We start from the raw sequence: 27,552 nt of genomic DNA on the forward strand, positions 1-27,552 counted from the left end.
CATCACGTCTCCTCTCTGGGCAGCTCCGAGTCTGGCTGGCTTCCCCGCTCCAGTTGATGGGTCTTGCTGCTCCTGTCCTTATTTGGTCTGGAGGCGCCGCTCCACTCTGAAGTCCTGGAGGTCCCCCAGGCACATTCCAGCCGCTATTGATTTGGATGGGACCCAGGGCGCTCACTCTGACTGTTCCTGAGCTTGTTAACCATCATGCTCAATGGGACATTTTAGCACCTTGTTTATTCTATCTCTGGGTTTATATTCATGTTTCCAATATCAACATGTTGTAAAGAAAGCCCTTAAAATGGCTGTAGACGAGTCTGCCAAGTAAATGCACTTGTATGGTGAAGTCACTGAGTGTGTGAAAGAGTCGTGTCCATTTAAAGTAAATCTGTCTGACTTATATAAGATAAGATAAGATAAAAGTTTATTATCCCGAGGGAATAATAAACTTAACACAGGTTAAACTGTTGCACACCCCAGCTGGAAATAGTTTGAGATCAATCCATCAAACTATCTTTAAGGCTGGTGTGAGCTGAGCTGTTTGCCTCACATCAGCAATTTCCACCTGCAAAGTTCACATCAATAATTGTAGTAAACTAAATTACGCAATAATAGATAAGCTAAAATAAATATGCCTTAAGAGAAATATAAAGAAATATTTACCAAACATTTCCCTTTGGATGTAAAATAAAAACTTTGACTGAATTGAGAAAAAATGATGGGAAATATTTCACCTACCAGTTGGATTTTATTAGCATCATAAAATCATCTCACAAAACCTAAGATATTGTAGAAATATTCAGGTCAAAGAGTGTGCATTGAAATTTGATATTGTATTGATAATAATAACATGAATATAGGATTTTACATTATAATGTAAAAACACAACAGGAGTCAAATGAAACGTAGGAATTATTCCTGGATACTTGAACACTGTAGAGTTTGATATTATGTTCTGTGCACACTTGGCATATGCATAATTATTTTTTGCGTCACAGATTCCTATATACACGGCCATTCAATAACTGAGTTGGGCGTAAGGCAACCAATCACCAACTCTACTCAGATTAAATGTTGTTTAAATACATGATTTGACACAAAACAATGTAATCACAAATATCCAGAAAAGAGCCTACATACTTGGCTAGAACAGTAGTTTCTATAAAGGGGGAATTAGCACCACTGATGAAGAGGAGTGATGAAAGAAGAGGAAACCAAATATGATGGTGGGTGAGAAAAAGTCGACTTTATAAAGCAGTGAACGTTGGCCATTTTACAGCTTTCATACAAAAGGCTTACAAAAATACCACAGACACACACACAGTGATCTCACACCAACTCCAAGGGTGACTGACAGGGGGTGAAGTGAAGGACAATGAATGATAAAACAAACAGAAACAAATAAACGAGCAATAAGGTGCTTCAACTATTATTTTGCTGTTAGTGTTCAACCTATGTGAAACAAGTACAACCACCAAAAAAACGTCAATTATATTCTCTGACCGTGGAAGGCCGAGATTCCGATTGCCAACAGTTGTGAAACAATACGTGGACCAGTGACACACACACAGGATCCACTCACTCTGGCAGCAGTGCTAACAGCAAGCTGCCACCAACACAAGTGGAGAAACTTCATTTACACAAGTGTATTTCTGATAAACTGCTACTAATCCTTCATTTGATCTCAAATACATGTAAAATAAATCAATATGACAAATGGTATTTAATCATAGCCCATCTACAATGTGTTATGTTATTTGCTATACCCATCCAGGAAATGATACTTCAGACAATCAATACAGCTTCAAATGTGTGATTGCTGCAGTAAATGATGTTGAATACGCTTCACTTGGGACTGTGTGTGGTTCCATCCCTCCTCATTATTCTCATCAAACAAAGTTCAACCAGCACTCATCCTCTAATAAATATAACACCAACAATGTTGATAACATTTCAGCAAACACTTTGATTCATCAAGAAACCCCTAACCCCCTCCAAAGTCATGAGCAACTGCAGTGTGTAGTTGTAAAATCTGAAGTCAAATGTTAAAGTGCATTAATTCTAATGTGAATATGGCAGAAAATACAAACCAATGACAGAAATATGAGTGTTTAAGTCTAACCTTACACTGTAGACATAGTGGATTTCATTATTCCTCCATTTCCTCATTTGTGCAGCAGTATCATTGTAAAATCACTTTTGTTGTGAAGAATTGTGTGTTTCAGGGCAAAAATATTCCCAAAAGTCACAACCAATCAATACCATTATGTAACCCATAACATTTACACATGCTCACTCTTTTCCACATGTAATGGTTGTAGATAGGAAACCGAACCCTTTGACATGCAGACTGATTGTTTCTGTGGCTGCAAATGCTGAAATTTCAACAGTTAGTGAACTCCATTAAACATGTTAACCACAGACAGAATACTGCTTTCAGAAATCTGCTCACTGCCTCAGGGATACTGGAGCGATGACAGAACACGTATCAAGTGATGAATGTAATGCAACAACATAAACAAACAAAATAATGCTGTGATCTTGAACTTAGCCACTCGGCCTGAGTAGAAACCCAAAAAGCTCTAATGACAATCATCCATGCGGTGGACTGTCTGCTATAATTGACTCTCTGCAAAGTTCATTCAATATCCTTCCATCGGTTAAAGGTCACTGGCTGGAGAACTCCATGATAGACAATAAGGATAAAAATATAAGTTAAAAAAAAACAGATCATTTATGTAGTCGTCCATAAACATGGCTAGTTAGAGCTAAATGTTCCTTGTGTGAAGCTGAGAAAGAGGCCTTTGTTGGCCGTGTTGGCCTGTAGTGTCTTATGGGTGGTGTGCTGTGTCGGCGAGTGTCAGAGAAAGGGGAGTGGGGGGGGTTGGGGGCTCAGGGACAGGAATCATCATTATAGCTGCTTCACGTAGTTTCCTGGGAAGGTTCCAAACAACTTGCTCCTTCGAGAGGTCCCTTGAAGAAACAAAGACAAATAAAACAGACACAGGTACATAACTTTGCTCATATGCCCTCTACAAGATTTACTTTACTTCACCAAATATGTGACTGTTTCCCAATGGAATCTAGCAATGGAAAGTGGCTGCAGCTGTTTGCTAATACCACTCCAGATCACTGCAGACAAGTCATCAGCCAAACAATTAAAAATAAATACAATCTAGAATAACTGTAAGAGGCGTAGATTTCCAAGTAAGGACATATATTGATTTAAAAGTTAACATGACAAATGAGTTGGTGTCGGTCGGTGCTCAGCTAAGTGGGATAAAGTTGACCACAGTGTTGCAGATAAGAGTATGTGGTTGAGACACAGCCTGACTCACTGTGTGCTTGTCTGCCATCTAGTGGCTGTTTGGCGACAGTGTTCAACTACTACAGTAACAGTACATCATAATGACATCAGGTATGCTTCAACTACTTTCCCACCATAATGTGCTCCCTGCTCTTACCAACAAACCAGCCATCGTCACACTTCTCCATCACATCCACGATGTCTCCCTCTCTCAGCTCCAACTCATCCTCATTGCGAGGCAGATAGTTATAAAGAGCCTGGTAACTGTGGGGGAAAAACACGCAGATCACACGTGAAGCGGTATAACACTCTTGTGGATTAGATTTAGTTAAGGAAGTTTGTGATATTGTTATTACTTATGATTATAGCAAAACGTCAGCAATCTAATGAAACTTGAATGAAAAACAAGCACTTACGGGTCTCCTCCACCATGGAGTGCATCTTGTACTAATCGCTGAGAGACAGGGAGAGAGAGAGAGAGAGAGAGAGAGTTGTACACAGAGAATTAGAGGAAGCCCAAACGTGGTATATGCAGGGTTTATGGATTTGGAAGGACAGGTTCAGTCTATGACTCATAATCAGTGCAGTATTTCATAATCACACCTGAGATGAATGCCTTGGATATCTGACACTGACAGACAAACCAGCTAAACAATCAAGCCTGAAATCCATTTGTTTTTTCTCGATCGATCCTCATATAGGATCGAGATCATTGATCGTGTTCTGTAATCATGCTGTGCCTGCGTACGGCATGATTACAGAACTCTCTTTGTTCCTGTGCAGAGATTAGAGCAAGAGCATGGTTGAATGAAGACGTGCCCCCTACCCTTCGACCTCTAATGGGTGACAGATGGGACCTCCTGGACAAGATGGGGCTACGAGGAGGTTTACCACCAACAACTGGATCCTGATTAAAAGCAGAAGAACCAACAGCAACACACCTATGATCTTCAAGTCAGCTACCTTCACTACAGGTTAAACACACAAGCACATGGCCTAGTGTCATGCTGAAAAACATCACCTATCAATGCACCAATGAAAACTCCCATACAGACGGACTCCAGCGCAGCACACACTCTCCTGTTTAGAGTCATTTAAGTAACAAGCATGTTCTCTCCTGCCCATACTGACATGTTAGTATACACACTATGTTAGCTCACGGAGACCCAAACACAACCTGGGTACCACCGATGTCAATGCATTATCAGAGTTCCTTCTCATCATAACCCTCACGGGCACAAACATCAACATAAATGCTGCATCAGCACCATCTCCGCATTCCAGCAATGGGTTTACCTTCACCCTGGGAGACCTGCATCCTGGATGGGGAGGAGTAGGGGAAGAGCGTGAAGTGGGGAGGGGAGGTGGGGAGGGGAGAGGCAGAGGGTGGACGGGGAGGGGGGGAGGCGTTTGCGAGTCAGGGCAGGAGAAGACCGGAAGCGGAGGAGAAGGAGAGATGGGGCGAAAGGAAGAGTGATGAGAGAAAGGGAGATGTGGGGGGAGATTGGCAGGGGAGTGAGCGACGGGAAGTGCCGGTGGTGAGACAGGTGGAGACGGACAGATCTGAGGGAGCGGCGATGTGGAGAGTTGCGGAAGGGGCGGGGGTTGGGGAGAGGAAGGCGCAGAGAGAAGGACGGTACTGCGATCATGCTGTTGCGAACGCGGGGAAGAAGAAGAAGGAGAAGAAGAAGTAGCAGCAAAGGAGGAAGGGGGAGGTAGGGAGGACAGAGGTGCTGGAACAGAGGATGAGGGGAGGCCATGGTGAGGACAGACATCAGCCTACGGAGGCAATGGCACACATCAAAATGAATCAAAGCTCTACTAACTGGGGCTATTTCTGTATGTTATAAAAGCACAGGCAATAAATCAAAACCCATCAGAGTCAAGCCACAGCATGCGCTACCTGTGGAGTGAGTCCTCCATTCAAAAGTCTAACATCCTCCTCTTTCTCCTCTCTCTCCAAATCCTCTTCCTCAATGAACAACTCATATCCTTTCCCTTTGACTGACGGAGGCCTCTGAGTCTCCACCGGTTGCTTACTGGCAGTTCTGGCCTGCCCATGCCAGCAGATGGAGAGTGGCTCAACCGTCACAGGCTTGTGAAACTCTAACCGAATGGGACTCGTGGATTTGCCGCGTGGTGCGACAGATGGAGGATTCACGACAGCTGGCCGACTGGACTCTTCCGCTTTCATCTTAAACTTGCTCTGCGGTTCATTGTTCGTCGCTGGGAGCGTTTGTTCGACTATACACAACGTTAAAGCGTCCCCATCCTCTGCACTGGTGGGAGTGTCCAGAATCATTAACAACAGCTGGTCATAGGGATCTCTTACATTCTGCACTACATCAGGAGTTTTGCTTGTTTTGTTGTCACGAGAAGTCCATTTGTGCTGCAGTGTAACTTGTGTTGGTGATTTCAATGGTTCTGTCTGTGTGTCAGAGAACATCTCTGTCTGGTGTAGTGGTTCGGCACTTTTTGTGGTTCTTATCCCTCTTATACCGCTCTTGTTTTGAAGTAAAGGGTCAGGCAGCAGAGGGGTGACTACGGAATGGGGGTCAGGGGGAGGAGGTAGGGAAAAAGGCGGGGCAACCGGGCTGTGATCTAAACCAACAACCCCTTCTTTAAATGTGGGAGTTGGCTTTCTGGGACCAGTTCGGGGGGGCAGGTTGAAGCCTCTCTGTGATGGTGCAGGCGAAGGCGCTTTAGGCTCCTCGGCCTTTAGGAGAGGTGTGAAGTTGGCCGGGAGAGGGGGAGGCGTGGGTGGCAAAGGCGTGAGTGGCAGAGGCGTGAGTGGCAGAGGCGTGGGTGACAGAGGCGTGGGTGACAGAGGCGTGGGTGGCAGAGGCGTGGGTGGCAGAGGCGTGCCTGCGAGTGAGCGGGTCGGGGTGGAAGCGGGCGGCTCCATTGTGAGGGTGAGCCACTCATTGGTGATGGCTTGCAGGTCAAGCTTTCTCAATGGAGTGTGGGGGAAAGGGAGGTGACGAATGGCAGTGGATGGAGGTAGATTGTAGAAAGGCTCCAAGAAGGTGAAGTGAAAAAGAAGGAATAAAGAAAGACTTACAAAACTGGAACAGAGTGGGACATTGAGTGTGTTGTGTGCAGGACAGGGTTTAAGATTTAAAAACTTATTTCCTCTCTTCTTGTTCTGTAGATAAGCTCATTTAGTTGTATATTCAGTTTGATTCCCTGTATAGAGTGTGTTGTACTGTACAGGTTTGTTGCAATATTGCAGTGACTCCCCTACCTTGACTGGTGTAGAGCTCGGTGTCCTGCTGCCAGGGTAACCATGTGGATCTATGTGGTGGGACGAACTCTTGGACGGGGAACGCTTGAAGATGTCAACATAGGAAACAGGGAAGATGCCCTGCTTGGTCGTATCTGGAATCTTCCCCTCATACCAGTTCTGATCCACTTGCCTTATCACAATGACTCGCTCACCCTGGAGAGGAAATGCACACACACACAAAGTGAATAAAACAGACACACAGACACTCACACTGCAGTTTTCAAAGACTCAATGTTCTACAAATATTTTGCGAACCTTTGTATTTAAATAACTATTCAAACAGTACATATACAATATATTACACAACCAGTACTGCTGTAGGCTTTCAAATAACCTCGATTCCTCGAGGGATAGAATGTTTCAACCCTGGAATAATGTGCGCTATCAGCATGCAGCTCCACAATGACTACCTTTCTGAGAGACAGCTCTACATTAGTATCAGCATTGAAGTTGTAGCGAGCCACCGCCTCTCCGATCTCTCTGACGTGTGCTGGCGGAGGAGGCCGGATCGGCTGCTGCTTCTCTGTTGATGGCATCTTCTGTTTGGGAAGGTGTGTTATTGTGATAGTGTGTGTGATAAAGACAATAATGAGAGAGACACACACAGATATACTGTACAACACACATTTACACTGCACTCTTTCTGAGTCTTACCTCCACATAAGATATGGGAAATATCCCCACCCGTCCTCTGTGTTCTCCTTCGTACCAGTTGGTGTCTATCTGCCGGATGATATTCACTGCGTCGCCTTTCTTAAAAGTCAGCTCCCTGCAACAGAGGCACTCAAGAGTCTTTGCACTGCACCAACATACCGGAGTGAAGACGTGTAGTGATAAGACTCGTGTCAACATCAACAATGTCAGCTCAGGACGCAAGCTTAACTAAGATCAAGCAGAATGGAGTCCAACTTTATTCATGCAGACACTGAACACTGACAATGACAAATCTTTTAAAGCCATCTGGGGGTGAAGGGTAAACCTTATGATGAGAACTCAAAAGCATTCTTGTACAGTTAGACGTGCATAGTTTAGTCTTCTCATGCACGTCCTATTTTTGTACTCACTTTGCTGTTTGTGCCTTAAAATCATAAATGGCTCTTGCGGGCTGTTTCTGATGGAGGAGAGAGAACAGAATAAGTTGTGTCATCTGTTTATGGGACACCTAGAAGAGGATGAGAGACAAAAAGCCAACAAGCATTACCTGGTATTATATAATACAGATTTCTTATGTGGAGAGTGCATGTGATAAGATTAATATCCGCCATATTCACCACACAAAATGAGTAGTGAGTTGAGCATACTACTGCAGTGTTCTACCTCTCTGTCCGGAGTGGGTCTTCTGCTCTGGGGTGTGTGGCGTCCATCCATGGTGGAATAACTCCTGGACACATCCTGGTCTGTAATGAGCAGAGATACACGATGAGAGTCATAGGAGTAACCGCAGTGACAGGGATCATGTGGTATGGGACAGAACTAAATGTTATGGTGATGATGCCATTCCAACAGGGGAAATGAGTGAATGAAAGCTTGGGGATAAAAAAAAGAAGTGTTTTATTTGAATTTCATTGGGAAAAGGCGGCAGGTTTTCCCACAGTTTGACACAAAAGGCACATGCAGTCTGAAACAGAATGAAACAAGGGTAATACAGCTAGAAACTCATACACAACGGAAATGACTGCAGGCTGATATGAAGAACGATTGCAAGCAGAACAACCATATTCCCCAAACAATAATTAAATGAATAAACAAATAAAGAAGAGTATTCACATTTATTTACTCCGACCAGAGTAAGATAAACAGATTTTCATTTTACATCAAGTACGGAACATCACAGTAATGAATATGCCAACTGACCACTGAGGGGAGTGGGGTGGTGAGAAAAGGCAGTACTGGATGGACTGAACATAGAGAAAGCAATCAACAGTAAATGAACTGTATGTGGATGTACAACAAATGAATATAGCGTAGTGTGTGACCATGCATGGATGTGAAACTTACAATCACTTTTGTGGACTGAATGTCAGAGAGATATTCATATTTTTGTTATGATGTTAACATGATGTAACATCCACTGAATGTACGTTTCAGTATGTGTAATGTATGTGAGTATTACCGTTATATGATTACATGTATATGTGTATGTCTGTTGTGCGATTAGTGTATTATCTCCACCTGAGTAACAAAGAGTATTTCCATTGCCCTGCTCCTCTCGATAACCATTATTGTTTGAGGTGTCTGAATGGTGTCCATAGCAGGCACTGATTGGTGACTGTATCCGTGGTGTAGAGGGTTCTCCTCCGTATGAAGCGCACCCAGTAGGATGCCCGTCTGGGTACAACGATGTAGAGGAGTGACCCCCATGCCAGCACCCCCTTCTCCCCCTCAATGAGGAGCTTCGTTCAGGCACGTTTGGGAGCAGTTCAGCCAGAATCCTCTGCAGAATGCTATCGTTAGGTGGCCTGGTGCCTCTGTGGCCTCTCTCTGTTTGGATGTGCTCATATATATCTCTCAAAGCAGCATCTAATGCTTCATAAATGGCCTGCTTGGATTTGGGTCTGCTGCCCCTACCTCCACCAGCACTGCTCCTTCTGGTGGTAGGTGGTGAGCCCTTTTTCCTGCGGAAAGGCACTGGGCTGACCAAAAAGGCCAGCTTGGACATTGCTTGCTGGGACTGTGAGGTCTGGATTTGGGAATGGCTGCTGCGGCTCTGCTGTGACGGTCTCTGGTGCTCCTGGCGTGCCCGTTCTCTCTCATGACGAAGCATGGTTGTGAAACGGGTGTAGGAGGCCGGGCAGCGGCCTTTACAAGTGCTGATGAGATGGCGGTGTTGGTAGCCCTGGCTGCGGCCTAGACTTTGGTGATTAGGGTGGTGGTAGTGCTGATGGTGGTGATGACGAAGGTGGTGATGGTGGAGGGCTGAGGAGCCATATAAGCTCTCAGAAGAGGTTAGAGAGCAATGGTCAAAATCGCTTTCACTGCAAAAAGAGGAGCCTTCAACTTGGACGAAGTCACTGAGGTCTGACGCAATAGCGTCTTGCTCACTGTCAGAGTATTCTGGGTTGGCTGGCACAGGAGGAGCAGCAAAGGAGTGGCTGGGCTCTGGGCCAACACGAGGCTGACCCTCAGGTGGGCTACGAGGTCGACGCAAGTGATCCATGGAGTGTGGAACCGTTCCACTGTTACCATTATTGTCCTCCTCTAATAAAGACTCAATAGAAAAGCGACGTTTGGGAAAATTAGGTGTTCCACCCCCACCACTGCTAGCTCGAGATGATGACCCGCCTGGTGTAGTGGTGCCCGATGGCATTTCACCATCACCCAAGTTAGGCATGGACTTGGACTTCTGAATGAGACGCTCATATTCAGAAATGCGGGTTGGCACCGTGTCACGAGGCACCTCCATTCCCCATGAGGCTGTCCAAGGGGAGAGGCGATGTCGGTGTAGGTGAGGCTGGCCCTCTAGCTCCAAGATGCGTGCACGGACAGAGCGAATTACTTCAGATGGAATGAGCTGTGCTCGGTCTATGTGGTGCATTTTACGGTAAAGCTGAAGAAAGCCAGGTGAATCGTGTGCCCTTCGCCGGTGGGGGCGAGGCAAGGAGCGGGTAGAAGTAGATCCAGTAGGACCTGAGGCATTCCCGTCACACAGCAGTGACCCCACACTTTCTGAGCGGGCGGCATTGTGCCCGCCTGAGCTAGGACAGCTGTCATTCAATAAGTCATCACAGCTGCGTGACCTAATCTTGCCAGTAGAGGGAGGCACTTCCTCTGCACTGCTCCATGCCTCTGTATCCTGCTGTTTTGTCTTCCAACTGTTCTTACAACAAACAGATTGCTTGGAGGAGGAGCTGCCTTCCTGGCTGTCGTCCTCATGGCAGTCGACAGAGTCAGAGGACACAGGGGGCAAACAGGGTCGCACATAGGGACCTTGGGAGGTCAATTGGGGTGAATACATGTTGCATGCGTCCCCACCTTAGAGATGTCCAAAAGAGAGCAGCGTGGTGAAAGACAAGAGGAAGGAAAGTATAATAAGCAATAAAGAACAGCAACAAGATTGAAGAGCCTAGGAAAGGGAAAAGCATCAGGAGAGAAAAGAAATTGGATTTTATACCTCCATGAACATCAACCAAGTAATGTCACGGACAGAACAACGCACATTAAAATACAAGAAATCACAGTATACCCTCTGTGATCCAAACAATTTCCAAATGCTCCGACCAGATACTGATCTGCTTCTCTATCGCCTCCTGGGATAAGACTTTGTCATAAAAGCAGAAAGGGAACTGCGGCAATTTGATTATGTTAATGACTGCTGATGCAGTAAACACAATACACATGAAAAGTTAAGGTTAGGGTAAGGATAGAGAGAGGGAAAAGCATTGATCGAAAGGGAAAAAACAGAGTGAAAATGAGATGACATCTTGTCTCTCATGTATGCGTGTGTGTACCTTTGGCTCTGGAAGGTGAGGATGGTGAGGAACGGATGATAGGTTTCTTCAGGCTGCTGCTGGGTCTGTAGGCATCCACTGGTTTAGGGGAAGTTACTGTTCTGCTCTGATTGGTTTGGGAGCTTGTTGGCTCAGACTTCCTTCTCTTCCTGTAGTCACTGGCAGCACTGCAACAGAACCAAGAAGATCACCCTTGATAAGTATTGTGTACAACCTGCATACTGTTGTGCAGTAGGTAAATTCAAATAGATGTCATGGTTCTTTGAATGTTGAGATAATTCAATAGAAATGCTTTTAGTTTACCCTTTTATACTAGTAAACATTGTCTCTTGGATGTCAAACAGTCACATCTTTGCTACAATAAGGGTATTTTGGTCCCTGTGATTCTGTGTCCTGTCTTTGTTTATTACTCCAAATGTCTAAAGACTCTTTTTTATTCAGGACAAGAAATACTTTGTGTTACTTACATGGATTACATAGCCTATTCATAACATCCTCCTTTCAATTCACGGAGGAGAACACAAATGAATAACCGGGGCACGGGTGAAAGGGAGAGGGACAAGTGGAGGGAAGGGGGTGGGTGGGTGGGGGATGGACAGAATCAATAGGTTTGCTGGGTTAATTTCTTTTGGCTCAGCTAGTAAGACAGACATGGAAAGCATCCTGCCTCCAGTGAAAAAAGCAAATCAGATTAACACTAAAACTAACCCCTGAATCCTTACAAATAGCAGACACAGGATATTTACAATGAAGAGAGTGTGGCAAAGAGCAGCCTTGATGCCATGCAGCATGACAAGGCCCCTGCTGTTAAGCAAATGGGGGGGAGGGAGTGGGGGGTGGGGGTGCGGAGGAGAGTAAAAGAAACGGCAGTTACCTCGCAGGTCTCTCTGGTGCTTTGTCAGCAGGAGCAATGTGCAGGGATGTCTGAAACAGGGCAGCCGACAAAAGAGAAAAGTGAGCGCTGAAAGAACAAAGACTCTGCAAAGCAGCTCACAATGCATAGCCTGCTTCCAGTCGTTGCTGTGCCACACTCAAAACGCTCCCCCTGCATAAAGGCTGACGGATGTGGGTTCCACACACACCTGACAGATAAAGAGGCCTGGCTCCTGAGTGTGGCAAAGACAAATTTTTCGCTCTCTGTTGTCTAGGAATCCTCTGAAGGATGAAGGCAAAGGTGAAATAGCGAAGGATGTTTGATGCTGAGCTCAGGGGCCAAATGATACCCTGGAAAACCTGGTATGGATTAGCTGGAATGGATCTGAGTGGTAAAGAATAGATGTCTCTCCAAGAAAATGGGTCATATGGGTGCATTCATTCCACCCTATGTTAAACTGTGTGTGTGATCTGCACAGGCTTTTAAGAGAGCTCTATTTCAGTATTTTGAAAGAGAAAGAAGAAGATCTCGAAAATAATTAATTATTAAATTAAGAGATTGTTAGGAGAAACAATTATTTGTACAACAATGTAAAACAAATGAACTACAATTTACATCTCTAAGTACAACAATTATAACCAAACACTGTCATCACACTCAAAGGATTGTGGTTTACTGTCTGATGGATGGCTGACCATGGTGTTGACATGATGTCACATGGTAATACCACTGACTGCTACTCTGCATTGTTCACTTTTAAAGCCAACCTGACTTGACAGTTTTATTTTACAACAAGTGAATTCCCTTTAGTGAATCTATATGATTATAGTTGGATAATTGGAGCTGGAACATTTGTGAATGTGATATTACCTCAATGCGCTGGCGAGAGGAGATGTCTGGATTATAATCAAGCCGTTTTTTAGGAGGCTTCAGGTCAAAGCAGCAGCAGTGAGCAGGAGGAGGAGAGGAGGAGGAGGAGGAGGAATAAGAGGAAGGTGAAGATGAGGTGGAGGAGGAGAGGCAGTGGTGACACCATGGGGAGAACCAAAAATAAGAAATGTGGAGAGAGTGACACCCGTTAGAGAAACTGAGTATCCAGAGACAAACTACTTCACAAACACTGCACATGTGGTCTGCATGTGCGATGCACACATGTGCACAGTCTATACACAAACACACAACGCACAGACACGCCCATGCACACACCCACATGTAAGGTGCACTCTTATACACATTTTAGCAGTATATATTGATATTTTGGCTGATGCTGAAATAGGTTTAATGAATGAACTAAATATATCTATATTTGTACCGTGGCTGCACTGAAAAGAATCGGAACTATCACACCAACCTTTACGTCACACATGCACGCACACATTTACATAAACTGTGAGAGCAAGCTGTAAGCAAAGCAGCGTGAAGCACAAGCTACAGTGTGGTGTTTAGTTGAGAGTGTGTTATAGCTGTGATTTAGTACTTGTTTACAGTGAGTCCAGCTAAAATAACCTGCCTGTGACTTGACATCTCAATCAACACCGATCATATTGTGAAGTTCTGTCGTAGCTGACCAGTCAATATGTGTTGATAAATCATCTACATTCTAAGCTTATTCAGTGCTGAGTAGCATTCAGAATATTGCAGGTAGAAATCTAACAATTCAGACTAACACATCATCAGAAAATACAAAGTCATGGCTGCTGTAGATTTCCACCTGCATTTTGAATGAACTCTGCCAGTCATCACCTGATGTCATGCTCTGGCAGAGGCAGATGCCAGTCATCATGACACTTTGTAAATCAATCAAGTAGCAAAAGATTCAAAAGACAATCCCATGCCTGTGCCACAGTTGCCACCAACAACCACTAGATGGCGCTCAAATCATTTAGCTTGTGCTTATACAAAGCGTCTCCAAGTATTTTGAACAGCAATGCACTGTAAGTATCAAAACATAACTACTGCAAACATTTGATTAAAATGAACAAAAATTGATAATTACATAAACAAAAATATACACACTAGCATGAGCTACAAATATTCTACTTAGTATATTTCTGATATCTGTCACCTTTTAGCAGAGTATGAACATTGCCAGCCACTAAACCAAAAACTCAGCAATGCAGAAACATATACACAGCCTGTCACAAAGGGAGGGGGGGGGGGGTGGAGGGTCACAGCATCCAGCAGTACCACATGCCCAAACAACTAGCCCCACCCAGTCTATTGGTGGAGACATGAACTCTTGGGTGGGGTGGAGAGAGTGGGTGTATGCCTATAACAAGGTTGTGGTTGAGGAAGTAGCTAGGCCCTGACTTACCGGCCGCCCAAACTCCAGCTCGGAAAAGAACTTATACCAAGGCTCGTTCTCTAACTCTATGTCATCATAGGTCTGAGAAAGTGTGACAGCAACAGACAGAGGAGGTACAAGAAAGACAGAAGAAAGGCAGTGTAGAGAGAAGTCACACACAAAGAGAGAAATGAACCTCATGGTTATGAATGGGCAAACGTGGCACAGGGAGATGAGCAAAGAATGAACCAGAATGGAAAGATATTGGCTCATAGGAATACGACTAGTGAAGCAAAGAAAATGACAAAATAATCCACTGATAGGAGATGGAAGGATGGTCAAATTTAACTAAATGCCTCTTTTGTTTCAGGTCAACATTACAGTTTTTTCATTATCATCAAATTTCATATTCATTTTTTTCATACCACTGCCTTTTTCTAAGCCACAGCACAGGTGACAGGTAATGCAAATCAGCATGTTGCTCATAACATCTTTATTATGGACTGCTTTATTGAGGCAGTTAAAGCTCAATTTACTGGATGCCAAAGACTGTGGGGGTTGGCAGATACAGCCATTACCAGAAAAAATACATCACACTTTAAGAAAAAGGTCACAGCATTAGTTTGAGAAATTTTCTTGGCAAGTTATTCAGGTGGGTGTTAAGTTTCACCTCTACACTGGAGGGGACATGGTGTCAACTCAAGTGCCACACATTACCATAACTCAATCGATGTCCCAAAAGAGTTTGGAATCCTAAACATGAATTACCCGATGAGTGTAACAATACAAATAGGTATTTTGTGCGGTTACAAGTTTAAAGAATTCTATACAAAACATCAATGCTAAATGTATCACAAAAAATGTCATGCCCCCCCTGGGGTGTAGTTATCACCAATCATAATGTTTATGACCTGCCGTTCAACATGGTTGCGTAACAAAATATTAGAAGCTGTAAAAACATGTTTCCTCCAAGCATGTTCAGCAAACACAGAAAGGATAGAGGACAGTGAATGGAAAGGTCACATTAAGTTATGTCATTGACTCACATCATGGATAACAATACTGAGCTCTTCCTGGAATTTCACATCATCCAACCACAATAAACTGTCTCAGCTAGGATATACATATTTACATGTAGTGAAACTGCTAAGTCCACACACTGGTCCCAACTGTGTATTCATCACCTGCTTTTCTTTCTGTTGTATCTTTAACGTGTGAAAGGTGTGTTTCTTTGTGCAGACTCCCGTATTTCTACTTATTTGCAGTGTATTTACACAGCAGCATAACTAACATGATGCAATGGTCTTCTTCTGTGTGAAACTGTTCTTAAACAAGTGGCTACATGAAAGGAATTCAGAAGATTCACCTTAGAGTGAGTGTAAAAAGTGAGGCCTGGAGTAGAGCTTGCCAATCACAAGAGTACAATAAATAGATAAGATAAAAAGAAGAAACAAGAGATGGACTGAACCACATACAGTATATTGCTTGGTATGGCTGGTAAAATCCTAAATCAACACTGGCTCTTAATCAGAAGAGTTTGGGACATATGTGAACATAAGGTGTCGAAGATAGCAAATTAGCCAGCGAGAATTCTCGTCAGCATGGATTCCGACGGCTTTCTGCTTCTACTGCCTCTGTCTCTCTCTATTGGGGACTGACTCACGCGTTACTGAAAGACTTCTCTGCAGTCAGCATGTGAATCATCTGCCAAACCTTCACAGAAAGCTTTCCCCTTCCTTGTTCCTGCATAATACAGTCATCTCTTCACCACAGGAAAGCCATCCAGCTGTTCTCCTCTCTCATACTGCATGACGATACTGTATTTCTATGCCGTGCTACTGAAAAATAATTATTTCTGCCTGCTCTGTCATTCCCTCACACACAAAGTGAACACTTTTCATCCTCCACATTTATATCAAGGGAAGAGATGACAGATGACATTATACAGTAGCATGAATAGATGAAAAACTGACTTAATGACAAACAGTGGAAAACAGACATGGATTTTGTAGTAAATGAGGTTGAGACTTTTTCCCATGTGATATTATCCTATATGCAGAAGGTTGATTACAGGTCTTTCAGGTCAACTGTAGTCAAAGGTGTAGGGGAAAGTAACGTGATGTATTTGACAAATAGCCTTTCAGTGGATTACAGCTCAAAAAACATACATGTACACAATCAAATGAATCTCAGTTTAAACAAATACTCACTGGTCTTTCCTGTTCCAAAATAGAGGACTTCCCTGGTTCGTATTCAAAAATACTCTTGGGTTCCGCACGGTACTTTCGTGTGTCCACTTTCCTATCAGGAGGACCCCATTCATTTCTGCGACAAAGAAAACAAAGACACAACAATCTGTAGTAGTTACAAAATGCCATCACATTTCAGAAATGTGACACACCAAGTTAAGTAAAAAATCCATTTAGTGAGATGTTATAAGAGACCAATTTCCTCTTACGGGTCTTGGAAGTCTTTGTCGCGGTCGCTGTCTCTGGCCCTCAGCTGGAGTAGGGAGGGCATGGGTGGCGGTGGCGGGGGTACAGGGGAGGGCGAAGGTTCCCTAGGTTTAAGGAGCCCTCCATTATCCGAGGGGCTCTTTGACATTGGCCTGTACGTATGGGTCCGGGGAGCAGGGTGGGCCAAGGTGGCACTGGAAGGCAGACTGTAGTCATCTGTTTAGGACAGGATGGAGGACACATAGGAAGGAAAGGTAGTGAGGCAGAGTGAGCCAGAGGGGGAAACATGATTTGAAAAATAAATTATATCATGACACAACTTCACATCTTAAGCAGGTCTCACCATTGTTTATGACAGCATATGCTGCATTGTATGTGTCAGTATAGTCGTCATCTGGAGGGGAAAGGACAGACTTGCTGAGACACATGCACACACATATGGTGAAACTGTGCTAATCTGTGCCGAGTGCAGCCCTTTGTTAATTCTTTTTTTTGTAAACTTGCTTGATCTTTTGTTCTGGTTACAACCAATCAAAATCCACAGAGCCTGTGTAAATATTTGATGACTGAAGAGATGACAATAATCACAGGCATCTTGATGTTTTCAGGCACACACAATCATGGAAAATCGAGTGTCTGTGTGTGTGCTTGCTCCAAAAAAGCCTGAGCAGTTGAGAACAAATAATCCTTGTGTTGACTATGATTCAGTCAAGCCCACAAAAACCAGAGCCGAATTCCCAGTGCAGCTCTTTGTTTATTAGAGGTTTGTTCCATTTCCTACTCCTCTCTATACTCCCTCTCTCTTTCTGTCTCTCTCACTCTCTCTCACCCTCATGTAATGAGTTCTGACTCTGAGGTTCTTGTGGCCCATTGGATTAACATGACCCGACACACAAGAAACACACACACACAGCTTTTCAGTCAGTGTATAGAGTATAGACCTACCTGCTTTGTGAACCTTGTGGATCTGTTTGAACATAGTTTTGTACCAATCCTTTGGTCTATCCACTGTCTGTGGAGAGAGATAAAAGAATGCTTTATGTGCTGTAAAATTAAACATAAACTGGATGGCTAATGTTAGACACTAGAAAGAGTTTTAAAAGTGCAATTTTGGGGAACATTACTGTTCACGACTACACACAATCTTACACTTCAGGCCAATGTCATCTTAAGTGATATTGCCATTGCATACGTTAACAAGGTGAAACAGTTTAAAACATGACAAACACCTTTGGCATACTTTCAAGATGATTCAGAACACAATGTACCATTATATCCAAACATTTGGTGAACAATGCCATAAAAAACCACAGCAGTGGTGTTAGTCCCACAGACATCAATGCCAATAGGCTTGGATGAGTAAGCTCTTGGGCTCAGAGACCAATCTGGAGTTCTTAGTTTTATGCCTTGAAACTCTTGGAAACCCCGGTGTGTGTCTTTGAATGGATGTATCCATCAGCCACTTCAAAAAAGCATTACCAAAGGACAGAAGTATTTAATCCTTTCTTTATTCAGTAGCACTTAACACTGTGTCTAGGCTCTGACTAAGAGGTAGTTTGGCTCCACAGGCAGGCAGTGTGTATGACCAGGCATCTAGCACAGGACTGGCTAAGAGACAAACCAATTACCACTTCCCTCACCATGGTTACGAGCTACTGGGGCCACAAAAATGTTTGTCTGCTCACAACACGGCACATCTGTTTTTCCTCTTTCTCTTGATTTCTTTCCTTTTCACCTTGTCTGGATTTTTACAGGCTGTGTTTAGCGCTGTTATTCTTTAGTTTTGCTTGTATGCCTTTTAAATCACCTTTAAATAATAAGATTACTGAATTACGTAGTGATATACAAAGGGCCCCAGTTGAAAATAACAAACAAGACACCTTGACACTGACAAGCAAACGACAAGGATCAAGCAGTACTAAACATAGCAAAGACCTTGTCTGAGCTCATTATTATAACTTGCACACAGGGAGAGAGTGGAAGAGATTACGAGGTGGTGAAAGTAAGAGAGAGAAAGGCTTTCTAACACGGGCCGAAATGCTACTGACAGCTGAGAGTAATCCCCTCTTATGGGCCTGATCACATGTCAGACAACAAAGATGGGTCAGAAGACACTTCATATTGCTGTGTAATGCCGCTGTGTAACCCCTAACATCCTCAGTCTCTCTGCAAAGCAAAACTGTACTTAATGTCTGGCCTCACCGTGCGGATTGCAATGGGGATGCCAGACTCATCCACAGGGCCAATACCCTCATAGTGCGGGGCTTTGAGGACGGACACCCTTTTCTCTTCTTCAGAGAAGCGAGCAATTGGCACAGTGTTGCAGACACTGGTGCGGCCCGACACCACCAACTCCCTGGTAACCGATTCACTGCCCTCTAGAAGAAGAGAAATGAGATGAAGATAAAAATATCCACACATTTAAGTTCAGAAACTAGTAGCCAATTCAAACAGGTTAAGGCTATTTGAACAAGTTAATGTCTGACTGTGCTTGACAATGCATCTTGACAAGCATGTATCTGTCTGACCAATGCATTCCTTAAAAACAATCATGCAATAAACTAATAATAGGGAATAATTATTGTCAACTCTGAGGTTAATTGATAAAAGTTTAAGACTGGTGCTTAGACACAATAAATAATGGAGCTTAGCAGATTTACACTTACTTCAAATTGCAATCATTTTGACAACTTCTATTTGATTGTACTTGATACTATAAGAAACGTGCAATCATGTACAGTATGTTCTGAATAAGTGTTTACACATGTGACAATAGTGAGCAATGACATTACAATGAATTTCCACCAAACAACTTGGCAAACAAAATTAACAGTGGACTCTACCTGAACTCCTGCTCTGTCTCTGGAGCCCAGTGTGAAGCGAGGTGGGGGGAGGAGGATATGATGGTGGAGAGAGGGGCCTTTGTGGATGGCTGCTACTACCGTTCATAGCATGTGAGAGGACCTGGCCCTTTGGAGTCCAGAAACAGAGACAGTCAGGTACCAATACAAAAATGACAGCAAAATGTATTTTCTTTTTGCATGAACTACACTAAGCAACCTTATAGTTCTGACAAACATCAGTAGGTTGGGTGTAAATGTTAAAAAACAACGATTAGCACTTCACTAGGAATTCAATTGAACTTCAGGATCCATATCTGATGAAAGAATGGATCTACTGTACAGATATTGAGTCAAATGTAATTCGCGAGGAAGTGCTGAATCTGAAATAGCTAAATAATGCAAGAATAGTTAGTGGGGGAGCGAGGCACAAATCGAATCACTTCACTTCACTTCAAAACAGACAGAAGAGATGACAACACTGACAGTAAACACAGACATTTCTATCAGGTTTAAACATATTAAATTATAAATTAATTATGATTGTGACATATAAAAGACAGTGGACAGGCCAAAGCAATATTGGGTTACTGAGCACAAATCCCAATATTGGTAAGCTCTTCTAAAGAAGGCTCTCCCATTCACATTCTAGCGAATAATATAAAGAAGATTTTAAGTTATTCTATTGTGATTAAGAAGCCAGATAAGATCAAAAAATTCCATACAGTATGAGAAGGTCTAAAATTTGCCACTTCCTCATAAAAACAAGACCCATTTCTATTGTGTCCATGTGTTCCTACAACTGGGATCCTACAATTGCTTACTGCTTCCAAAGATGTAAATGACATCAGAAACCAAAGTTAGAGAGAAGGATTACGAGAAAAGTATAACAAGCTGATTGTTTACAGAAATATAACTCTTTCCCTGACAAACATTATATTACAAAGCTCTATCAACTCTTTTAAGTTGCTTTCAACCAAGCAACTAATTACTACTTCCAACAAGATCATTCTCATTCCTTTAAGCAGAAGATGATTTAAATCAGCCCACCGCATTGGGAAAGCTCTGATTACTCCCAAACTCCCCTACAACATCTCTCAGAAACATTCTGTCCTCGTGAAATTTTTGCTATGAACCGGCCTTCAGTGACAGAATTGCCAGAAAGTTGTAACAGTGCCACATAAAGAACCACACAAACATAGAGAGAGCTAATGAGTACAGACATAATAGGGGAGTGTAAGCGAGCTGAATTTAATGCTGTAGGTGATTGTTAGTGAAAAGTAGAAATCGATAGAAATAACAGGTTGTGTTCAGCCTTCCAGATGCGGGGAAAATGGGGAGGGAGGGAACCACTTGTTTTGGCAATAATGTGTGTTACAGCAGTGACTTGTTGGGATAATTACGTTAGTGACAGTGGCTGCTGCAGCAGTGGAGGCCAGAGAGGTTGTTAGCACATCATCAGGGCCAGCAGTGGATGTGTAGGCAGAGACAAGGCTCAGGGTGGGCGACGGCGTGGGTGAGGCACTGGGCGAGTCCAGGCTACAGATCTGCAGCTCATCCAGTAGACCCGCCGTAGACGAAGAGTAGTGGCTCAGTGCTGACACCGTCACGGGGGAGGCTGAGGGGGACACGTAGCCACTGATGCCGACACTGCTGGCGGTAGTAAGGTTCAGTCCACTGAGTGCACCAGCTGCGCTGCCAGCTCCAATGGGGACATAGGGGGTGGGTGATAGCGCCTTGGGTATTAGATCTGACAGGTAGTCGAGGGAATCAGAACTGCGGCAGCGATAGGGGGAATGCCGTGCTGTGGGGTCGGGGGAGGGAGGCCCCTAGTGTGGGAGGGAGGGGAGAGGGTTGGTTGGAAAAGGAGGAAAGATGGAGACTGCTTAGTGTTATCACTGATTAGCCATGTTGTCACAAAGGATGTGTGGAAGCAACAGTTGAGCATAACAGAAGGCGAAATGCTGCTGTGAAACCACACTTCACATGACACGAGAAGTTCTGTGAATTGAAAAGGCTTTGTTAGTTCAAACTCAGAGGAAGGCAGCAAACGTTTTGACAGTAACACCGCTACAATGAAGCATTTGGTCGACACACATACAAGTCCACACATACTCTTTGCAGAATCATAGTTAGTTTGGTTTGGTTGGATGTCAACATCAAGACTGCCAAACTCGGTGTCGCCCCCAATTAAACACAGTGTTGTTGGGTTATAGTGACATATTTACTGTATATACATCATTGTTGCTCTGCCTTTGTTGTATGTAGTCACTTATGTACCAACAGCGCTGCAGGAGAAGGTCTTGGTGGAACTGCAGGAGGAGTTCTCGCCATCTCCACATGGAGAGAAGCTGGAGTTTGGCTTAGAAGTGGGGATTCTGGGGTGTTGACTTCCACGGTGGGATTTGAGGACAGAGGCTCTAGATGGTTCTGGTTCTCAGGGGATGAGGCTGGCTGCATCAGGGACTCAGAGAGGGTAGCACTCCTTTGCGGAGGTTGGGAAGCGGATGCGGGATAACCTGAGGTCGGGGACTCAGGCTTGTGGTCAGGGTTAGAATTGAGGTGAGCAGGGGGGTCTGGTATGGTGACAGGAGTTATTTTGAGGGAAGATACCTTACGTTCCTGGATCCGAGTATTAGTTGTAGATGTTGTACTACAGTTGCTAATGTCATGTGGGCTAATGGACTGGTCTACCTGTTGAAATGGTGGCGGTGCAGAAGTAGAGGGGTTTGCATTTGTTCCTGACTCAGAGTACGAGTAAGAAGACGTGCTACTAACAGTGAAGGACTCCTTCAAAACTGCTCTCTCATTCTGAGTGAATAGTGTTCCAGGCATCACACCATCAGCCAGGGTTAGAAGGGAGTTGTAGGCTGGTGGATCAGAACCAGCGAGTGGAAAGTGGAAACTGTCTTTCCTGGGGGGTGGGGATGGCACGTGATTTAAATCCTTAGTGGCCAGTGAGAATGCAAAAGCCAGGAGACGTTCAAGGAGCAACAACAAAATGACATCAGTGTAAATCTTGATACAAATTCATCAAGCTGTTCCAGAAATCACAGAGTATGGATACGTGATAATATAACTTTTCACACACAGCAGTTTAGCACCTTAACATTAACATTAATCGCTAAATGTAAATGTGTAAATGTAAAATGTTACCAGTCAACTCTAATGAATGCAGTTATAAATCTATTGTGAGTGTGTGTGAGCGGTAGAGATTGTACCTGTGTAGGTGATTTTTTCTCTTGCAGGTTGGGTCTGACACTGCGGAATCCTTTGGCAGCAAGAGATGAGCTGCTGGCGTCTCCGTTCCTTAGGCCGTCTGTTGCACTACGTGAACGCCACGCATCTGGGGAGAGAGTTAATATTGTTAAAGCGACACACTACCTCTCTTCATGATGTATGTAGCTGCTCCTTCATCATAGCGTAATTCACTCAGCAGCAGCATATCAGTGGCCTTCAGGGAATTTACTCACACACGGAAAAGCAACCGAGAAAGGGACAAAAACCTACCCAAGTCTGATGAGTGAGAATCACTCCCTGTGGTAAAGACAATGCAAGAGACAAAAGCTATTAATTCAACGACAATCTTGAATAAATGACTGCATGTGTATGTATGTATCTGAGGTAGTTATAAAATACTGCTGCGTTCGCTTCATGTTGCCGACAGAGACAAAGAATTGAAAGTAGGTGTAGGGGCTGGGGGGATGAGTTGGAAGATGTTGATGAAAAGACAACAAACAAACAAACTGGATCTGGATGGAGTGGATCCTTTACACATTATCAAGGTGAGTCATAATTAACATCCTGACATGGAGATCAATCCGCATCCATGCACAGCTCTGACATGACACACACAGAAACACACATACGCCACACTAGACCTCAAAATCATAAAGGATTTGCAGAGAACCACGGCAGCTACTTGGCCTACTGTTTATGTTTAGAGGGAAAAAGGACGATGAACAAACAAATTCAATCCCTCTTAATAATAAAGGCAACACAGGTTAAAGTAAGGCCTAAAAAAAAATCCACAGATTCTGATAAGGTTCTCTCATAAGAATCCATGTAGGCTGTACAAAAAGGCTGCTGACAGTGCAGCAAGTACCTCAGACCATTCAATATGTGATAAAGTGATAAAGCTCCCTGTATCAGCTCATTCATGACAGCGTACAGTAATTACGTTTTCTCACCAGTCGATTAATCTGTCGTCCTTTTTTGTGGTTGTTGCAGGAATACTCAAAAGGTTATCAACTGATTTCTAAATAACGTGGTGGGCATGTTGGACATGATCCAGACTTGTTTTTTTGCACAAATCCCCCCCAGAAATCAATAATTAAAAAGCCACACTGATGGGATTTGTGCTCAGAAACCCTAAAAGTATCTCAAAATCATAAAAGCTACTACAACCAAAGTAATCAAAATCTCACCCACTATACAAACAAAATTCTGTGTGCTATGTTACGAGTTTTGGTAGTGCAAATTATCTGAGAAAAGACAACATGCATTTTAGGTGGGGGCTTATGTATAAATAGTGCAACATTTAGTGAGCATTAAGCTGAACATTTAGTCCATAAGCATTTAGTGGAATCAACACACACCCTCATCAATAAACATTTCCAAAATTTCCCCCAAGCCCTTTAGAGTCATCAGAGCTGTGTCATGTTTAACCAAAACGGAAAAGTTTAGGCGGCTCACTTAGCTAAAGAAGTAATAGAAAATGACAGCGAAAGAAAAGGCAGCGCTTAAAAGAAAAGGGAGTAAAGTTCACATACACAGATGGAAAGTCAAAGAGCATGACATATTAAAGCTATTAAAAAAAAAAAAGGGAAGAAAGATCAACAGCACCAGAGGGGATGTCTAATGCAGGGAGCAAAGGAGCCCAAGGCTGGATGATGGGATTGTATCCTAAAATAGTCATGTACTAAACTGAGAATAAACAGCATCCCAGTCAAAACAACTGCTGAAGCATAAGCGATAGTATTGAAAATATGATATCAAGCCATATCAGGTTGATGAAGCACAAACATGATTTAATCGGAGAAGACTTACCTTGTTCTTTAACTGCCACTTCGGCCTGGTCAGTAACTGAATTTATTTACAAAAGTCTGCTTTTCTCGATGGGACATGCTCATTTGTAGTGTATTTGTGAGTGTTAGTACCTGTGGCTAGATTTGGTGAGCTCTGGACCCTCTTCATGGGAGAGAGTGTGAGTGACAAGGCCACACTTTTGCGAATGCATCCTCCGCTATCTGAGAAATCACAGCCAGGCGGGTGACCACAGAGGCACTAGCCCGCAGCACACATGCACAAGCATAGAAAGACACGGAGACACACACAGCACATGCATGCGGCCCAGAAACATAATCCAAAACAAGAAGAGGCAAAGCACATGCATTTACAACAGCCCGTTTGTGTCATGATCAGATCAGGTGACAGCTCGTTTAGAACAGGCAGGAATTCAGTATTTCGATGATTAAGATGTATCATTGCAAAACTACTAATCAAATTTGTGATATACAGCATCATTTTTGGTTATTTTGATCCTGGTATTACTGTATCCCTGTTATTTGCAATATAACAAAGTTGTTTTAAGTTGTAGTCTATAGTGTAAATACAGGCAAACTACCTAGAAGAGTTGAGCTACCGTTGACAAGAAGACAGAGTGGTGTGTGTAGTGTGTATACGGAGGGCTGAATGACGGATTACTCATCATTGATTCTCTGGTTGAAATACACACTTCAGCTTGGGATGACTGCCAAGTTCAGGGCAGAACTTTGGAAGTGTGTTCATGGGTGAGGAATATGTCACTGTAGTAAAAGCAACAGGCTTACTATGCTTATTAATGCTTCTAACCACAATGACCTAGGCCCAAAATGGACTAACACCAAAATAGACAGGGTCAGGGTTAGAGTTAGAGTTACAGGGTAATGCTTGTGTCAGAAAAACACTACAGCGCCCGTAGAAACTTAAGGTAAATTGGATGAAAGGTTGAAACGTGTATCAAACGTTGTATTTCATTCGTTTTGTTCAATCTAAACATACAAGAGCGGTCGTGTAAAATAAAATACACATTGTATGTGTGTGTGTGAGAGTGAGAGAGGGGGTTGGGGGGAGAGAGAGAGAGAGAGAGAGAGAGAGAGAGAGAGAGAGAGAGAGAGAGAGAGAGAGAGAGAGAGAGAGAGAGAGAGAGAGAGAGAGAGAGAGAGAGAGAGAGTGAGATAGTATACCTGTATTCATCTTGAAGAGCACTCCTTACTGATCTACTGGAAATCGACACTTTCCTGTAAAGAAAGCAAAATATGAGGAAAAGGATTAGATTTTCCACAGAAACTCTTATGTGAGTATGAATAAACAAGTGATGGAACAGCAAAATTTCCTGCAATGACATTTACCAGTCACAACAAATCTCAATGCCTTATGCTGATGCAATCACAAAGTAACTTGTGAACATATGCCACAATTATTTTATATGACTTTATATCACAGTGAACAGAGTTAATTGCAGTTAATTAATGCCGGTGCCGGACGGTTTTATAACATAGAGACTACACATTTTATTACACCTTTTTTGAGAACACCAAAGTGATGATGTGCATATATTTGTGGACATGAAATGTGAGGAAGATCTGATGAAAGTAAAGAATTTACTGCACCTCTGAATCAGGCATAAAATGGTACAGAAATAAGAATAAATCTTGTTGATGTCTTCCCGTAAGAGCTGCTGACTTGCTAATAGGTATGAGAACAAGCAAAGCTGTCATATTTTATATCATAACACTATCCATTTAACTAAAAGCCCCATATCTAAATAAAATAAACACAAGTGCCTGCCCACACAACATTTGAATGCTAAAACTCCACACTAAAATCTCAACCCAAAATCCACTTCTATGTTAGTAGACGGCATGGATAAATGATACAGAACTTCACATTAAAATCCTTCCACCCATTTCTTGCTATATGGAGACATTTTCTTGGAAGTGTTGCGGTTGGGTGCATGACTGATACGGACGCGATAGACTTCAAAAGCTGAAACGCAACTGCGACTGTTGCACCACTGTGTGAATATGTGTGTGTGTGTGTGTGTGTGTGTGTGTGTGTGTGTGTGTGTCATCATGGGACTTAGTGTATCTGACAGATCCTACAAGTGACACTGTACAGTGGCTGCAGCAGGGATCAAACATGTCTGGTATGTACATAACTGTAACATACACAAGTGTAATCTCACCATATATACAAAGAGAGACTGTTGTTGTTCTGGACATACAGTATATTGTGCAGCGGTTAAATGCAAATGTGGATGGCTACAGAACACTTTACCAACTCAGAAACATTACATCTACCTCAATATCTTAAAAACCATCGATGCAACAGGCAGTCGAAGTATCAATATCAGGTTTGTTATGAATGGAAGTATGAGCTAATACACATGATATTACCATATTTCTCCAGTGGTAGACATGAAATATAAGGAACAAGTGTAGCTAAGGCTATATATCATCCATTTATAATATAGCGTGTATAATTACAACATAACTCACATACAAGCCAAACGTAACCACGGCTGAAGAGGAAATGTTATTAGTTGTGGAACTACATCAAGCCAGGCACCGTGAGATACTTTCAATCCCTCAAGACCTAATCCCCACCCGCAAACTATAAGACCTCGTAAATCTATCTCTAAGAAACACACACGCACAGACACACACGGGCACACACGCAGGGGTAAATCATGAGTCTGGCGTCGCGGGCTGTCGGCGTCCAAATGATGGTCAGATTATAAACAGGCTCATGTTTCTAGGGGACAGATCAGCGGCGACACAGCAGCTGTGGCCGTGGTGTAATGTTATGGCTGGACACTGGAAGGAAACCCACCAGGCTCTACACCTCCACATCATTTCTGACTTTTCTGCTAGGCCTTTTTAAGGTTTTGAAGACAAATCAACAGCAATCTTTAAAGCCAATGATAGATCATTACCTGTTTGTGCATTTAAGAATTAAACATTTTTAGTGGTGATGGACTTCAATGTTGGTTAAATTTTTTTTAAGTCAGTCACTCC

The 27,552-nt window shown here is 43.2% G+C and overlaps 2 protein-coding genes across 5 annotated transcripts; both read right to left on the minus strand.

The window, feature by feature from the left end:
• Window positions 1-744: 744 nt before the first annotated feature.
• LOC142994782 (sorbin and SH3 domain-containing protein 2-like) lies at window positions 745-25,769 on the minus strand. Of its 4 annotated transcripts, none has more exons than XM_076145630.1 (20): window positions 25,720-25,769; window positions 23,003-23,029; window positions 22,714-22,838; window positions 20,896-21,321; window positions 19,496-19,622; window positions 18,855-19,030; window positions 17,598-17,664; window positions 16,996-17,046; window positions 16,655-16,868; window positions 16,407-16,521; window positions 11,913-11,962; window positions 11,039-11,205; window positions 7,908-7,987; window positions 7,655-7,752; window positions 7,245-7,359; window positions 7,001-7,129; window positions 6,549-6,743; window positions 3,721-3,758; window positions 3,462-3,568; window positions 745-2,970 (listed from the first exon to the last, which is right to left on the minus strand). In XM_076145630.1, exons 1-20 carry the CDS (start codon window positions 25,727-25,729, stop codon window positions 2,909-2,911), a joined length of 2,379 nt encoding a protein of 792 aa, XP_076001745.1. In that variant the 5' UTR covers window positions 25,730-25,769; the 3' UTR covers window positions 745-2,908. The 4 variants fall into 4 exon arrangements, with proteins under 4 accessions (XP_076001745.1, XP_076001744.1, XP_076001748.1 ...); XM_076145629.1 differs by lacking the exon at window positions 25,720-25,769 and adding an exon at window positions 24,652-25,709; XM_076145633.1 differs by lacking the exons at window positions 23,003-23,029; window positions 25,720-25,769 and adding an exon at window positions 24,652-25,709.
• On the minus strand, window positions 8,810-10,545 carry LOC142994820 (sorbin and SH3 domain-containing protein 2-like). Its single transcript, XM_076145692.1, has 2 exons — window positions 8,960-10,545; window positions 8,810-8,918 (listed from the first exon to the last, which is right to left on the minus strand). Exons 1-2 carry the CDS (start codon window positions 10,543-10,545, stop codon window positions 8,810-8,812), a joined length of 1,695 nt encoding a protein of 564 aa, XP_076001807.1.
• Window positions 25,770-27,552: the final 1,783 nt, after the last annotated feature.

This window comes from Genypterus blacodes, unplaced genomic scaffold (genome assembly GCF_046128005.1).
Source record: "Genypterus blacodes isolate CSIRO-AG114 ecotype Tasmania unplaced genomic scaffold, CSIRO-AGI_Gbla_v1 ptg000030l_1, whole genome shotgun sequence".
Lineage (NCBI taxonomy): Eukaryota > Metazoa > Chordata > Actinopteri > Ophidiiformes > Ophidiidae > Genypterus > Genypterus blacodes.